Genomic DNA, 17,025 nt, shown 5'->3' on the forward strand with positions numbered 1-17,025 from the left:
CGTTTGGAAAGCACTAATGAACAAGTGCAATTTCTTTTCTCTATTGTTGGGTTTTTTGTAAAGTTGCTCAAATGCTCTCAGGTATGGCCGCCCTGAACGGAGGACTCGGTGCAACAGGCTTGACGAATGGTACAGCAGGCACAATGGATGCCCTCACCCAAGCCTACTCAGGAATTCAGCAGTACGCTGCTGCAGCACTACCTACATTGTACAGTCAGAGTTTGTTACAACAACAAAGTGCTGCAGGCAGCCAGAAAGAAGGTAAGTCCTTCGTACCGTTTTTTAAAAAACTAGGAGGTTAAGGAGAGGATAACTATTCTATAGGGAACCTTAAAAATGATCAAAATTTTCAGCAAACCTACATCACGGTTATTTTGTGATTGTCCCTGTCCACTATGGCTGCCGTTTTGTAATACCACCACCACCATGTTCTCAAAATTCCAGACGTTGGCCACACACACAACAAGATTGGGGGGGAACCAAAACTTGGCCAGCTCAGGAAGTTGAAAACCACTTCAGCCTTCCTGACATTCTTTATAAGCTTGATGGATAAAGAGGTGCTGATAATGGAAACAACAGCTGAGCTCCGTATGGCTGTCTTTGGTCCTAGAACAAATCTCTGAAGTTCTCAGGTTTGCACCCTCCCTCACCCCTTCACATTAGATTGAAGTCATCCTAATGTCTAACAAACGGCAGTTTGCTGTGGCCCTCCAACTGGCTGAACTGACAAACTTCGATTTGTTTCTAACTTAAATACAAAGATTCCAAACCATGATTTAATCCTGACTTAGAAGCAAGAAATAACCCAGAATTTGTCATTTCATCATCGGTCTGTAAGCCATGCATGAGCTCCGTGAGCTCATGAGTTCATGAGCTTCAACTTCCAGGGACTTGTTCCTCAATGAAGCAGCCGCTGTGTGTGCCTGCAGAGTGGACAGCTTAAAATAAAAACATTTAATTTCCCAATTTCATTTGCATTTGCTTTGGAAATTTTGAAACTAGGTAGGGCTGCCAGGTGCCCCAGTGAGGGTGGTGGATTCCCCACTCCCAGCCTCTGCCCCCCGCTGCGACTCACCTGGCCAGCAGGGGTGGGGGGAGGCCTGGGGAACGGACCCGGGAGGCAAGAAGCCAGCTTGCAGTGGGCACACTTCCCACGGGCATGATGACATCACTTCCAAAAGTGATGTCATTGCACCTGCTGAGAGCATGCAAGAGAGAGAAGATCACAAAGGAAGGCGCCAGGTCTCCCTCCCCTCTGCCACGAGGTTAAGAGGACCCGGCAACCCTACAATCAGGGTTAGCCATCTGAAAATATACATTGCCTACTGCTTTGCAGAACAAAGGCACCTGTAAGAAAGGGCCAAACTACTGGCCATGAATTGAGCGAGGGTTCTTACCCAAGTACCACAGAAACCAATTCGGATCAGAATTGCAGCGCAGGGGAGGAAGAGTTTTCCCCCCATACACACCATTTTCCTGAGCCAAAACAGCCTAGGGGCATTAATATTTGCCTTGTCACAGGGCAGCACATGTGATGAAAACAGCTACCCTGTGGATGGGTCGGGGGAGGCCCAACTCCTGTCCATACATATGTAGTTTGGCCCTGAAATGGTCGTGAAATAAGCTTCCTTTCAAGAAAATGGTCTTGCTGCAAGGGAGCTTCCCAATATTGTGAAAGTGTAGCGTTTGTTACTTGATTGCATTTGAAGGTTAATGACAAGATCCATCGTCATTACATTGAAGGGTTCCTTATTTAATTGAGGGTCTTGCGTGAAAGCAAATAAATGATTGATTGCTTCTCACTCAGTGCCAATAGAGCAAAATAAACCTCTGGAAGTTAACACTGGGAATAAATTAATACTAATTACAAAGTGCTTAATGAAATGAGGGAATGCATCTCTCTTCTCCCCCTCCCCACTCCCTGGTTGTTGTTTTTATCCCCCCCCCCACTTCCCCTTACTCTGGTTTCTGACTACTTTTATTCTAGAAGGAAAGAATAGCAGGTTGGTACAAAAAACGACATCCTTATTTTTGCTGCCTTGAGGGCTCTAATTGGCTAAAAGGCAGGATAAAAATGTTCTAAATAACTTACATTTTAAATAAAAATATTTTGGAGGATAAGCAGCAATGGGCTTAGTAATTTCTCTGCAGAAATGTAGGGCTGTGCACAGAATTTATTAGTATCCCAGATTAGTTATATGTTTGATGAATGGTTTTTTTTATCACGTGAGATGCAGTTGTTCCACATCCTTTCTTAATCTGAACAAGGCCTGTAGGAAGCAGCGTGGCAAGAGAAAAAGATCTGCAGGTTGTTTCCATTAGCAAGTGGCCTGTCCAAGCGCAGACCTTCTAAAAAGACATGCCACTGAGATTTTGTGTGTGCCTTGCTAATGTTTGGGGGAGAGTGCAGAGCAAAGATTAATGAAAAGGGTAACTGCAGTCTGCGGTGAGCCCATTGCCCATTCCTTTAATGGGAATGGAGCAAATTTGCAGAGACAACATTTTGACCCCCTTCCCCTTCCCCAAGCAGCACTCCCTCTCCCCCGCACACATAAAAGCTGCTCCAGAAGATGGGGGAAGCTTGTAGAAAAGTATGTCATACATTGGTCTCTTCGTGGAACTTGTGTGTGTTTGTGTGTCGTGGGTCTGTGATTTTGGCCAATTCCCCCTTCTTACTGCAGCCACCACCCCCAAGCTACATGAAGGATTGTTTTAGAAGCCTCACCCTCAACAACAACTTTCCAGGAGGAACAAGGAGCTGGGGGGGGGGCATGCAACAGAGGTCCCCTGGCACAGACTTCCTCCATTCACAGGAGTTGTGAACAGCTTTGAAGTTATGCCACTAATAACAGCCATTGTAAATCAATGTAGCTAATTCTCAATGTGGCCCCATCTGTGAATACTTTAATCTGGAGATTGGAGCCACGGACAGAAAAGGCAGGTCTACAAACCTGTAAAATGCCCTAGGTTTGCAGAAAAATCTGCCTCTTTTTTAAAAAAAATACATTGAGGGGTTAACTCCCCCCACCCAACATAATAGAAGCAGCTCCTGTACCTTTCAGAAATCAATACCTTCTGCAGTGGCCGCTGTGGAAGTTGCTAAGTAAACACAACAGTATTGTCCGCCTTCAAGCCTTGGTTCTGTCAAGGTAAGGGGAGGGAACAGAGCCATTTACAGGCCTCTTTTGGCTTTGAGGTAGGATTCATTGGGGCCAGGCCTGGCAGCAACCATTGACAGTCCCAGCTGCTCACTGCTATTCATCAGCAGCCTACCACACAGCATGGTGGTGTTTACTGCACCAGACTAAGATCTAGGAGACCCAGGTAATAATCTCCACCCTGCCATGGCCACTTGCTAGGTGACCTTGGACCAGTCACTATCACTCAGCCTAACCTATTTTACAGAAGTTTTTTGTGATAATAAAATGGACAAGAGAATGATATAAGCTGCTTTGAGTCCCCACTGTAAAGAAAGGTGGGGTATAAAAATAGTGAATCAATAATAAATATATCTGAAGTTGAGGAGCAGATGAACAGTGGGATGGTGGCGGGTGGGAAGAAGAGAAGGAAGTAGGGAAAGGGGAGGATATTAGGGTTGCCAGGAGGAGAGAAAGAAGAAATGGTGTGGGGATGGAGATTCAGGGGGAAATGAAGCACCCCACACAAGTCTTTGCAGGTTTCCCACCTCCTAATTGGGCATGGTCTGGCAACTGGCACTATTCAATGTGGCCATAGTTTTTCTGGGGAGCGGCTGCCAGGGAGTGGAAAGAAGGGAAAGCTAGGGGGGGGCAGATAAATGTAGGTTGGCTGGTGAGTCGGAAGGAGTGGAGGAAGCAGGAAAAGGGAAGAGAAGGAAAAGAGGAATTAGTGGGGGAAGAGGGAAAATGAGATGTCCCCACAAATCCTTGCAGGTCGCCCACTTGTAATGTTAATTGTATTAACAGCATTCAAGTTAAAATAAGAATATTTTTAATGTAGCTGGTTATTGAAGTCCTGGTTTTTCATGTGTATAGGGTGACTGGAACGGAAATGTCCTGATTTCGTCCTGCGAATTTTCTCAGTACAAAAGAAAGCCACTGTTCACTTGCCGTTTGTTTTGTTCTCCTTTTCTCAAAGGTCCAGAAGGAGCAAACCTCTTCATTTACCACCTTCCACAGGAGTTTGGAGACCAGGACATTCTGCAGATGTTCATGCCTTTTGGAAATGTTATTTCTGCTAAAGTCTTCATTGACAAACAGACCAATCTGAGCAAGTGCTTTGGTATGCAACAATTTAGCATGGAAGGCCATAGAAAGTACACAGAAAATAGGGGAGGGGGTACATTAATCCTTCTGTCTGCTTTGCACACTTCTGATTTATTTCTATACTTATGTTTTTGTGGCTTAAACATTGCAATGGGGTGGAGGTGGAAGATCTGTGTGAAAATGGAGTGTCAACTGGTCCTAATCTTCTAAGGTCGGCTTGGACAAGTTTTCTTTGGTGCTAGAAACCAGCCCCGAAATTTAGAGGCTGGACTCATTTTTCAATCAGGATTTTAGATTTCAAGACAAAATGTTCTAATTATTGCCACCACAAAAGATGATCCTAACCCCTTTGTAGTTTCTTGTAGTGTTATTAATGCTATAACCAGGGCTTTTTTTCTGGGAAAAGAGGTGGTGGAACTCAATGGGTTGCCCTCAGAGAAAATGCTCACATGGCCTGTGGCCCCACCCCCTGATCTCCAGGCAGAGGGGAGTTTAGATTGCCCTCTGTCTGGAGATCAGGGGGTGGGGCCACCAGCCATCTGACCATTTTCAAGAGGTTCTGGAACTCCATTCCACCGCGTTCCTGCTGAAAAAAAGCCCTGGCTATAACAATGAAAAGCTAACTCCAAACCATGGCCTAACTTCTCAGAATTCCATTATTGCCTTATAAAGCTCAATTTAAGTGAATACTGGACCCAATATAGAAAGCAACAGGTTAAGAAACATACATCATTGGACGCTATAGCATACAGGCTAAGTGGTCAGGATGCAAATGAGCATTCTGCTGGTTTGAATCCCACTGCTGGAGAAACAGTGGCTGCACCAGAAGATAGGGGGGAAAGGAATGGAACCAAGTGCAAGGTGAAAGAATTTATGAAGATTTTTTGATCCCTAAACTTTTCGTTATTGGGCTTCGTCAGGGGATCTTCCGTGGAGTATTTCAAGTTTCACCTTGAGCAACGAGATCTAGAAGAGCAGTATATAAGCAGAATTATTACTTCTGTAAATGTAAGCTTACCTATGAACAAGCAATAACAAGAACTTGATGGACATTTATTTTTATATCATGTGACTAAACTTCAGATGTGACTTTTGCATTGGATTCAGCCAGTTTTTCCATTCAATGTTGGCTAATTTCCCTCCTTATTACACCCTCGTTTCATATGCCTTTTGTCCATGCACGTTCCCTGTTCCCGAGCATAACAACAACATTAATAATATTTGATTTATATACCGCCTTTCAGGACAACTTAATGCCCACTCAGAGCAGTTTACAATGTATGTTATTGTTATGCCCACAACAATCACCCTGTGAAGTGGGTGGGACTGAGAGAGCTGTGACTGACCCAAGGTCACCCAGCTGGCTTCAAGCAGAGGAGTGGTGAATCAAGCCCAGTTCTCCAGATTAGAGTCCTGCTGCTCTTAACCACTACACCAAACTGGCTCTCCTTTTTGTCAGTCAAAGGGACCACCTTCCTCCCTTTTTCACAAGTAGAAAAACTGTTTGAAACCAATCCTTTGTACTTCCACCAAGAATCACCGTGAGATGCGACAATATAATCAATGGGGTTGATACTAGGCACTGCAATGAAATTTCTAGGTACCATGGCAACCTGGCACCTAGGATTTGTTTATCCCCTTTTTATAGTATTACTCTTCCAACATGTAGTTGAATCCATTTAAAAATGAAATTTTAAAAAATATGTTCTGACAGGCTCAACAGAAAGTGTCAGACAGATGAAACTAATTATATTCTATGTGGGGGACCGACATTTACTGTACAATCAAGCTACATTATTATGGACACCTAATTATTCTCCATTGTGTAAGAAAATGCTCCACATTTAACTCATTACTTGCAATTACATTAAATCCTCTCTCCTGGATTAAGAAAGATGATGCGATTAGAGGGGGGACTTTGGCGGGGGGCTTTCCTATGTAGAACTTACGGTACTTGTCAACTCTCAAAGGTCTCATTTTAAAGATTCATCCCTTCCATAAGTGATATGAATTTCAGGCAGAGGGGAAGTTCATCTGCTGTATCTTTTTTCCATAGATGGAGACGGTTCTAGGGTACTTATTGTATTAAGTTACTATTAAGTTACTGTATAAATGAAGCCTAGGAATCTATTTGAAATCCAAAATACTCCATTTTAGTTTTAATCTGAATCCACACATTGAGTTTTTTCCAAATTTAGTTTAAACTGGGAGATGTATTGTGGATGTATTATGCAAATAGCAATGCTTTCCTTTGGCACACTGAGTTTCCAGTTGGCTTAAGAGGCTCCTTGTGGAAGCTGAAAGCACCACTGTTAATAGAATGGTTCCACAGAATCCACCCCAAGGAGGAACGGTTAAAATCCACTTTTCCTACACCACAATTAAGGATCCCTGCTCCCACCTTCTGCCTCCCCCCCACTCACATGGCCAGCGGGGGGGGGGCAGGGAAATAGGCCTCCCTGGCACACTCCAGGGGTGGTGCAATGATGTGCCTCCCTGGAGTGACGTCATTGCGCTGCCCTGGGAGCACACACATGCTTCGCAATGGGCTGATTTCAGCCCCAAATGGTGAGTGCTGGGTCTCCCCCAAACCCCGCCGGGAGAGTAAGGAGATTCCTCAACCCTCACCACAATCCCTAATCTGAATTGAGCCCCCACGCAGTTGCTATCTATGAAAAGAAGCACTTGGGAGCTTCAGAGCAGGTTCTGTATCTTGTTCAGTTTGATCTGCAGTTATGAAGAGTTACTGGGCAGAATATATCAGTTGAGGAATGGAACGTGTTTCAAACAGTCAATTTATACTGTGTCTTAATTTAAGGGAAACTCAAAATGAACTGTTCCATCTTTGGTGTCTAACCCACAGATGTCTGAACAGAATATATACAATTTATATGCATAGTTTATTCACACGTTGAAAAACGTCTCGAGGGTAGTGGGAAGTAGTTGGAGATGAAATTAATAACATTGCAAGGTATCCATGTCGAAGAAATGCAGTGATTGTTTTATCTAGAATTTCTTAAGAATATAAGATCAAATGGTGGACTTTTTTTTTGTTGAACAGCTTACTTGCAGCCAAGAAAGCACTTGCCTGACATTTGGAACGCTATACGCAGGGCTTTTTTTTCTGGGAAAAGAGGAGGTGGAACTCTCAAGCGGCAAGCCGCTTTGGGATTTGGATTTTTAAATGCTTTATGCTTTGGTATGCTCCTTAAAGATTCGGAAATCTTTATGGAGCACACCGAAGCTCAAAGCAGCACTTTTCTTGCCATTTGCCATTTTCTTGCCATTTGTTTTTCAGCTGACGGGAGGGGAATCCCCCTCCTGTCAACTGAAAAAAGCTGCCAGCTTTGAAAGCAGCAACGTTTTTCTTGCAGCAAGAAAAGTGTTGCTGCTTTCAAATGCCTCACTGCTTTTTTCAGCTGAGGGGAGGGGGGGTCTCTCCTCCCTCTCCCCATAGCTGAAAAAGCTGCCAGCATTTTAAAACCACTTTTTTCAGCTGACGGGAGGGAAATCCCCCACCTGTCAGCTGAAAAAAGTTGCTAGCTTTGAAAGCAGCAACGGCTTGAGCTATGCAGGGAGGAAACAGGATTAGGGCAGCAAGGCCACCAGACATGTGATTACTTTTAAGAGGTGCCGGAACTCTGTTCCACTGCATTCCCCCTGAAAAAAAGCCCTGGCTATACGCATCCAGAGCTGAGAGAAAGGATAGGCACAAATGTTATGAGGACATGGAATAAATTGAGTTAGACGTTATGAAAGGATTGCATGGGATGGCCATTTTGGCAGCAATCCTCTGTTTTTTGTGTTCTTCCCACTGAAAACACTAAATTCTTGCAGTAAATGGACCATGGTTGTGGAAAGTACAGACAAGTCATAGGTTTTTTTTTTAATTTTTTTAAATTTATTTTTTTAAACCAAACAGACAAGTCATAGTTGATTTATGGCAACCTCTGCTGGGGTTTTCAAGGCAAGAGATTAACAGAGGTGGTTTGCCATTGCTGGCCCCTGCATAGCAGCCCTGGTCGTCTTTAGAGAGCTCCCATCCAATTACTAATCAAGCCCGACTCTCCTTAGCTTTTGAGATTGGGCTTGCCTGGGCTATCCAGGTCAGGACACCTGTACTATGCAGCCAATGATTTAAAATGTTTAACATGTGTCTGAAGAGGGGGGGAAATCCTTTCTTCTCCCTCTTGCAAAGCCATTTAATTTACTTTTCTTCAAATTCTTATTCCCTTTTCTCTTCCCTTCCTACCCGCCCCCTTGTGTATCATAGGTTTTGTTAGCTACGACAATCCCGTCTCCGCACAAGCTGCTATACAGGCGATGAACGGCTTTCAGATCGGCATGAAACGCTTGAAAGTTCAGCTGAAGCGCTCCAAAAACGACAGCAAACCTTACTGATCTTAAACCCAGAAGCTTACTGCTATTAATTTAGATTTCTTAGGGTAAGTCCCTTGAGCAAACCACCCTCCCATTGGGGGTTGGGTTTCAGGAAGAACATAAGAACACATTGTCCACCGTCGCCAAGAGACAGATATTCTTAGAATCCTGCTTCCATTTTCCCCAACCACAGTAAGGGAGACTTTACTGATCTAACTACATAACTTCTGAATTATATGGATTTGAAATATGGATTTAAAAAATACGCTTAAAAGAAAAAAGAGAAACCTCTGAAATCTCAAGGATCAGAATTGTCAAGGGGGGGGGGGAATGTGCGATTTAACTCTCTCAGCCCCGGTATCCTTAATACATTTGATGGGGATAATGAAAGTGGTTGCACATCTGGTCCTAGATTTACCCAACGGGCACCAGCAGTTTACAGGCTAACAATATGGCCTCAGGCCAGGAGGAAAACTTACTTAGGAACAACATACTTACCACGGCTTTGGTTTGTTTTTGATAAGGGGCTTGAATTTTTTTTTGTTTGAAGAATTTCAAATTAACACAATGTTTATGTTATCCTGTTATACACTGGTTGTCTTTATATATATATATTTAATTTTTTTCCTTTTTTGATTTTTGTTCCTTAGGGGATTTTTTTTAAAGAGCATTAGTGTAAAAACAAAACAAAAAAAAGACGTAGAGATCTGTTTCTAAAGCTACAGGGTTTAAAATAAATAAATGAGATACTTGATGTTTCTTGAAAGATAAAAAAATTTAATAAATAGTAATACTAATAATAGATAACAAAAGAAAGCCACAGGCCTGTAAATTTTATTTGTAAAAAGCATTTCTATTTTTATACAAAAATTTTTACTGCCTCAGAAAAAATGGAAGTTATTTATTGCCTATTGTTAACTTATTCGATATCTAAAGAGCAGCTCTCTCTGCTAGGTAGATCCTTTTGAAGTAGTCTTTGGAGTATATGTGCCGAGAATGGGTGCTTTTTCACTGTTGAATCCTACATCTTTTATGGTTCATGCTTTTTATCCTCTTGTTTGTATTGTGTCTGGTTATCTTGTTCGTAGTTTCCATTATCTAGTTTAAAGTTGAGTTGCCTCGATTATTCTCTCTCTCCTACCCACCCCTACACTGCACTTCCCCTTATGTTACATTTGTTGAAACTGGTTCTTTATCTCCCCTCCCCCCCAAATAAAGCAGGAATCCATCCTCTCTAATTCCTTTCGGATGAATTCTTTTGGGGCGGGCCTCTCATTGTGCTGTTGTTGACAAGTTATTGTACAGTTAATGCAAATTGTGTGAATGGCTGAGATTCTAAAGATGAAAGATTTGCATTAGTTTTCTCCTGCACCCATTAAAAATGATTTTGTTTCTGCTGCATAGATTCTCCGTAACTTTTTTTCCTCTTCCTTGTTTTTCCCTAGACATCTTCATGCCCGTTAGCTCATCGTTTGCCTAGCATGTCCCTGTGGCGTCTCAAATTTTAAAAAAAAGTTTCATCGTCCCGTCATTGTTTCTGATGTCTTTCTGACCTCACATCATAATTTGGTTCTCCTACTGACCTTTGATCTATAGTTTGAACCTTTGAAATTTGCATGTGACCTCATCTAGCTATGAATTCTGGGAAGTCAATGTGAAAAGCATTGCTGCATTTGTGCAAGATCGAAATTTATTATTAGTCAAATTAATAATAAGGTTATTTAAAAAAAATAACACAACACACACAACCTGTGGCAAATGTTTTGTTAGGGTTTTCAGTTTTCCTTTTTTTTTCTTTTTGTGTTTTTTTAATTTTTTTAAAAAAACAGACTTGAAAGTATTATACAGAGATTGGCATTCTGGCTAGTCCCTGGCGACAGTAGCAATATGTGTCCAGAGGCACAGAATGTTGGTTTCTAATAGACTACTTCCAAAACAGTTTGAAGAAGAAGAACTGTCTGATTTTAAGTCTCTAGAGGTCTGTAATAGTTTTTACATTTTTCAGGCAGTGTAAAGTTTTTTGATAAAGCCATTTTAGGTGGCTCACTTTCTCATTAAGAATATATATATAGAACCACTTTTTGTAGATTAGTATAACAAAAAAAAATTTACCCTGTTTTAGGGCAAATGCTACCTATTTGTGTCACCTTTTGCTGAACTGACTCACAAGTTAGACAATCCATGAATTAATGCACATGAAAATTACCTATATTTTATACTGTTTCGATGTACAGGAGAAAGGTTACTGTTTGATGCTGTTTCATTGGTGCTTCTGTGAATTAAGTTGTGATTTCATCATGAGTCTAATGGTCTTTAAGTGTTCTGTGTTTATAAACGAGAAGTTTGAAATTGGTTTTTACTTGAACAACATCAACAGCAGAAAACAAAAAAAACAAATTTCAAAAAACAAAAAAAGTTGTTTGCTTAAAATAAAAAAAAAAGTTTTCATGTGAGAAATCAAAACTATTCCAGACTAAGTTTGTGTTGGCTTCTGTGACGCATTGGTGTCAATTTTTTTTCATTTCTTTTTTTTCCCTTTTTTTCCAAAAATTATTATTGTGGGCAATTTAGATGTGTTTGTGTTCAGCAAAATGTGATCATTTTTTCCTTCTAAAGAAATAATAATAATAAAAAATCAGTGAAAACTCTTAGTGCCAAATTCCAAAGGTACTTTTTTTCTTCCTAGAGCTTCAGTGTGTTTCTTGTGTGAAGTAATTTGATAACATGGGTATTTTACTATGTGTTTTGTATAAATCCCTAATATTTAAAGGATAAAAAAGAGGTTTAAAAGTTTGTTAACTTGCTATCCTGTGGTCTTGTTGCCTGAAATTGTTGTTGTTTGTTAATTCTCTTGGATGTTTTTTGTACAACATTGTATAAGTGCCCATGTTTCACTTTTCTAACCACTCTGCACATCAACGCTGTGAAAGCAAAGCTCTCAATGTAATTTCTTCATACTGTATGAGAACCTCTAAGGTGAGAAAGTTTTGAACTTTTAACCCTTTCCACCCAGAGCTGTCTTGAGTGTTAATACTTTTATACATTCACCATTTTGCTGTTTATTTTTATATATACATATATATATATCTATAGCTATAAATATATATATACTTAATTTTTGTGGTTTATTTAATACATGGTTGAAGTCAGAAAATGCACAGGGCAGACCTGAAGGACAAAAAAAAAATATTTTACTGCTGTCTAAATTTCTTCTGTATCTATAACTAAAAAAAAAATATTTAAAATAGTAATTGTGGTTCTCCTTTTTAGGTCTTTGAAATTTTTTTTTGTCTTTTCTTAAAAGAGCTTTTAATATGCTGCTGGAATATGCTATTCAGTATTAATAAAATAAAAGAATTCTTTAATTATGTATTGTATAAGACACTCCTAGTCAGGAGAGCTTAAACCCAACATTTGAAAACATTAAGAAAAAAATATTTTTGTAATGAAATAAAATGAACTTTTGCTTAAACCCAATGCACTAGAACTTCCTGGATGAAATTTCGTTGTGCAATGCAGTTAAAACTACTTTTTACGGATGAGGTTTACACATGTTGTGATGCTTTGATGTGTTATCTGCCATTATCTGTAGTATACTGGTCCAGACGGACGCGAACCAAAGTCGGTGAGGTGATATCTGTTAGCAAAAGGAGTATGCAAACTTTTGAATGATGACAAATTCTTCAAAGCAAACCAACAAAAAAAGCAGACATGAAATGCTTCTCAACTGTGTTGAGAGCACACATGGTAGATGTATATGCCCCTGATGTATATGCAGGAGTCCACACATGTTCTTAGCACAAACAGCCAGTATGTGGTGGCTGCTTGGAAGAGTAGAGCCCTTAGGTCTGCCCTTCCATTGCATTTGATGGCCAACTGCAGCATAAAGCACAAGGCATAGCCAGCCATGCAGATGACAATATCCCATGTCCACTCCCATCGGTAGCATCTCCTGGTCTCAGGTTTCAGGCAGAGGGGGAGGGGCGATGCTGAATTAGCTGGCACCTTCATCTATTCAAGAGCACAGCCAGAAGCTTGGCACTTATTTTGCCGGGATTTTGACATCTGATACCGTCCCTCACCCTTCCCTCTCTCAAGCGTCGTAGTAAATCATTTTGGGAGCTTGCAAGAGTTGGCATCACAAAGGAGTTGGGGCAGCTGTTGTTTTGTTTTTTAAAGAAAAGTCAGAAGTCGAGTTAGGAAGTAGCGCATTTGGGAACTGACTTCTAGATTGATTGAAGCCAAAGTTTCAATGGGATTGCCCGAGCTCTGTAGAGATGTTTCACACTTTGCCTTGTGATTGTGTTTTGGCATACATACACAGAAGTTTCTAAGCACATCAGGAAGCTGAGTCAATTGGGGCTCTGCAGCACATATCCTCAACTATTTTGGAATGCCCCTATGTCTTTATGCAGTGGTTGTTTTGCTGCGACTACCATGGCATGTTCAGCAGCAAAGAGTGGGAAAGGCAGATAAAGATTCCTAAGCATGCAGCCAGCATGCATCCAGGATCCCTGGCTGATCTAGGCACCGGAGTATAGATCCCTAAGCATTTAGAAATGCTGGCCTGCCCTTCATCTTTCCTTTAGAGATTACCGGTATAGATGCAGGAACCACAACTGCCTTGAGAAACAGTTCTTAGTCTTGGGCAGACGTTCCAGCACAGATATTTGGAATAGGATTGTTCCTCTGAAATTATTATAAATTATATCTTTGTAGTCCGCCTTGGTTCTCTACCAAATTAATAGGCACAGCTTTCTGTTCTACTCAACAAAGGGTATTGCATAGTTTGGAAGCTTGCACACTCCAGCAGCAGAGGGGTATCACCCCACCGGCTTTGTATCTCTTTTTCTCTGTCATGGCAATATATGGGCACAGCCCTGCAAACATTCACTATGGAGAAAGAGAGAGAAAGTCCTATAAATCCTAAGTGTTTGCAGGATAAAGCCCAGGAAATATTTTTTTTTAAAGATGCTGATAACCCTTCACGGCCTTTTTCTTTCTTTCAAGTTGGATTGGATAGCATTCCTACTCCTAAACCAAATTTGGGTCTTCTGAACTGGCAAATAAACCCCCACTCCAAGCCAATACATTTAAACAGCCTTATCTGCTACTGAGAAAAGTGCCATAATTATTCCCTCTTGTCTATTCCTATTTGATCTCATTTAATGCCACGCCCACCTTCCTCTTCCCCCCAAAATCTCCTTGATTTTTTTTTTAAAAAGACAGACGGTGGTCACTCTGCCTTCTCCCCTTTCTTTTAAATGTTTGTTTTATAGAGAAGCCCTGGGGTGGAAAGGAGTAGAATCCAAAAGATGCAAAAAAAAAAGAGGGGGGGGGAAAGAGGGGGAAACTGGTTTCTTATAGCACACGCACTTATACATAAATGCTCTGTGTTATTCTCGTGTGTTTTTACTACTGCTGGGGCCTTCCTGAATCCTTTGAGGGCTATTTTGTACTTCTTGCAGCATTTTTTGCCTATTGAATTATAGCATAACATAATGATACATAATACGGGGTAAGCATTAGGTCTTTTCAGGATATAAGTTTATTCAGCATTTAAATTTCCAAAATGATCTTGCGGCTTAAAAAAAGGGGGGGGGGAAATTCCTTGGATCCTTTCCATGTTGAAAAAACGCTGCAAGAGACTGCCATCCTTGCCCCCCCCTTCTGCACCCCCTCCATGAATTTCAGTGGGGTTTGCACAAAATCCCTATGTGAGCCTTGTTAAAATGGCAACAGTGCATGATGGATCACACGGTAGGGGCAACACAATCATCAGTAAGGAGCCATCGACTCCCCTCCATGAAATGAGGATGCTTCTCCCTGCAGAAGGAAGGTTCCTTCTGTCGGTGGATTTCCCAGGGAAGCGAGTCACTGGATGCAGCTTGGCATTTTTTTGTCATGGTTCCAGTCGGTGCCGATCTGCTTAAGACTCTGGAATTCTTCTCAAATGGTGCCTCACAAATCTGGCAGGCACTCCCCCACCCCACCCCACCCCCCGCAATTATTAGTTATTCTCCAAGCAGCAGTCATTTTTGTAGAATAGACGAAATTTTGACTATCAACGAAAAAGAATACTGCGAGTTTTCATCCGCTTCCTTAGAGACGAAGGCTGGGATCCAAAGATGTGACAGGAATGTCAAGGACAAAATTGTCCATGCCGCTAATGTTTTCCTTGCCGGGTACACCTCACCATTCCCACAGCCAATCAGCTGCCGTTCAGTTTTTTTCTTTTAAAGCTGTTAGCCTCTTTGGCGGTGGAAACTGCTACCAAACCGTTATTAAGAGGAGAGCAGATGGCAAAGCCCCAACTTCCCATGTGAGCTCTTTATAGACACAGAAGTCTCTTCTGCATGCACACATAGGCCATTTCCATATTACTCACCTTCATCCAGAACGGGGCGCAATGCCGCGAAAAAACCGTGAAAGATAGCGTCTTCGCACATGAGTTTTGCACGACGTCGCACAAAACTCGCGCGAGAAGATGCTATCTTCCACGTTTTTTTCGCGACGTTGCGCCCCGTTCCAGATGAAGGTGAGTAGTGTGGAAACAGCCATACTCCCAGAGAGATTGTCTACTTTCACTTCCAAAATATCAGATCTTAGGAAAAAGCTGCAAAAGTGCAAAGGGCTTAAGAACAGAAGGAAAAAAAATAATAAATTTTCTAAAGGGGGGAATTGTATTACAAAATTCAACTACAAAAGCACAAAAGTAGTAGTTATTTTCCAACCAAATCGAATAATTTCAACAAAATGGCCATATTCAAAGGAGTAACAAGTTCATCTTTCTTTCACCATAGGGGTTATTATTCCTTGGCTTGTGCTACTCTCTGGAATAATTTTACTGTTTCTGTTTTTTTTATTAAGTGCTAATTAACAAAAAGTTTTAATTAAAAACTGTAGTTTTATTATCTTTTTTGAATAATGTCATAACAAAAAAAACATAACCCTGTGTACTTGGGGGGGGGGAGTTGTGCTGTGAGAATTGTTGTTTGTAGATTGATAATAATTCTTTTAGTTGAGAATGTGGAAAAATTTGATGAATGATCCACTCACACAAAGAGTATAATGCTCATGTGCAGAAGATTCCTCTGGGTTCCCCAAGGCTCCTTTCCTCCTTCCTCCCTACCTATGCACAGGCATGTATGCCAGTAATGTGATAGGATGTTAAGGGGCCATGAGAGAAAGTCCGTGCAAAACTTCTACACCTGCATCCAGCCTCCTGCAAAAGTTGTGCATGCCTCCCCTTCCTCTTAGCATTCAGTTACACTGCCCATGCGCATGTCCATGGACACACATTTAGGTTAGGGGAGTAAGCAGAGTCACGGGCATCTCCTACATCTGGAGTCCCCAGCCATTTTGAGCCTGTGGGCACCTTTGGAGTTCAGACATGGGGTGCTGGGCACAGCCTCAAAACCAGTTTGGTGTAGTGGTTAAGAGTGCAGGACTCGAATCTGGAGAACCGAGTTTGATTCCCCACTCTTCCACTTGTAGTAGGGTTAGCAGCCTCCAGGTAGTGGCTGGAGATCTCCCGGAATTACAACTGGTCTCCAGGCCACAGAGATCAGTTCACCTGGAGAAAATGGCTACTTGGGGGGGGGGGGTGGACTCTATGGACTTATGCCATGCCAAGGTCCTATCCCTTCCCAAACCCCACTTTCTCCAGGTTTCTCCAGGTTTCACCCCCTAGATCTCCAGGTTTCTCCAGGTTTCACCCCCTAGATCTCCAGGAATTTCCCAACTTGGAGCTGGCAACCCTAACTTGTAGCCAGTTGGGTGACCTTGGGTCAGTCACAGCTTCTTGGAGCTCTCTCAGCCCCACCAACCTCACAGGATGATTGTTGTGGGGATAATAACAACATACTTTGTAAACCGCTCTGAGTGGGAATTAAGTTGTCCTGAAGGGCGGTATATAAATCTAGTATTATTAAAATGGTTGCCACAGGAGATAGAGCCAACCACAAAATGGCTGCCACATGAGGCAGCGCCAACCACAAAACATCAGGGAGTTAGGTTATGCAAAACTCTCATAGAAACTCTTCAGCCTTTTAAAATGGACACATATTATTTTCAAACCTTTTCTTGCATACACACAGCTTAACTTCAGTGAAGATCCTTGTGCTGTGATGGCAGCTGCAGCCAGCCAAAGTAACATTTTTTAAAAGCTGCACAACCAATAAGATCTCCTATGACAACTTGGCCCCGCCCACTTTCTCAAAACTCTTGGCGGGCAGCAGGAAAAGTGTCAGTCATTGGTGACCCCTACTCTATATGAATCCTTTGCACATGAGCACTGAGCCTGCAGTGCAAAATGGATCATGTCCTATGTGGGTTTTTTTTAAAAAAAAGTTTTGTCAGAGAAAAGCCAAAGTAAATGCAATGTAGTGGAAAACTATAA

The 17,025-nt window shown here is 41.7% G+C and overlaps 1 protein-coding gene across 3 annotated transcripts in view; it reads left to right on the top strand.

Moving 5' to 3' along the window:
• Positions 1-15,028, top strand: part of CELF2 (CUGBP Elav-like family member 2) — a 705,040-nt gene extending 690,012 nt beyond the window's left edge. For all 3 annotated transcript variants that reach the window (XM_054987889.1, XM_054987890.1, XM_054987891.1), the window contains 4 exons: positions 82-261; positions 4,117-4,260; positions 8,518-8,689; positions 10,070-15,028. In XM_054987889.1, coding sequence (XP_054843864.1) covers positions 82-261; positions 4,117-4,260; positions 8,518-8,645 — 452 coding nt within the window. In that variant the 3' untranslated portion in view covers positions 8,646-8,689; positions 10,070-15,028. The remainder of the gene's footprint in view (positions 1-81; positions 262-4,116; positions 4,261-8,517; positions 8,690-10,069) is intronic.
• Positions 15,029-17,025: the final 1,997 nt, after the last annotated feature.

This window comes from Eublepharis macularius, chromosome 9 (assembly GCF_028583425.1).
Source record: "Eublepharis macularius isolate TG4126 chromosome 9, MPM_Emac_v1.0, whole genome shotgun sequence".
In the NCBI taxonomy this organism is placed as follows: domain Eukaryota; kingdom Metazoa; phylum Chordata; class Lepidosauria; order Squamata; family Eublepharidae; genus Eublepharis; species Eublepharis macularius.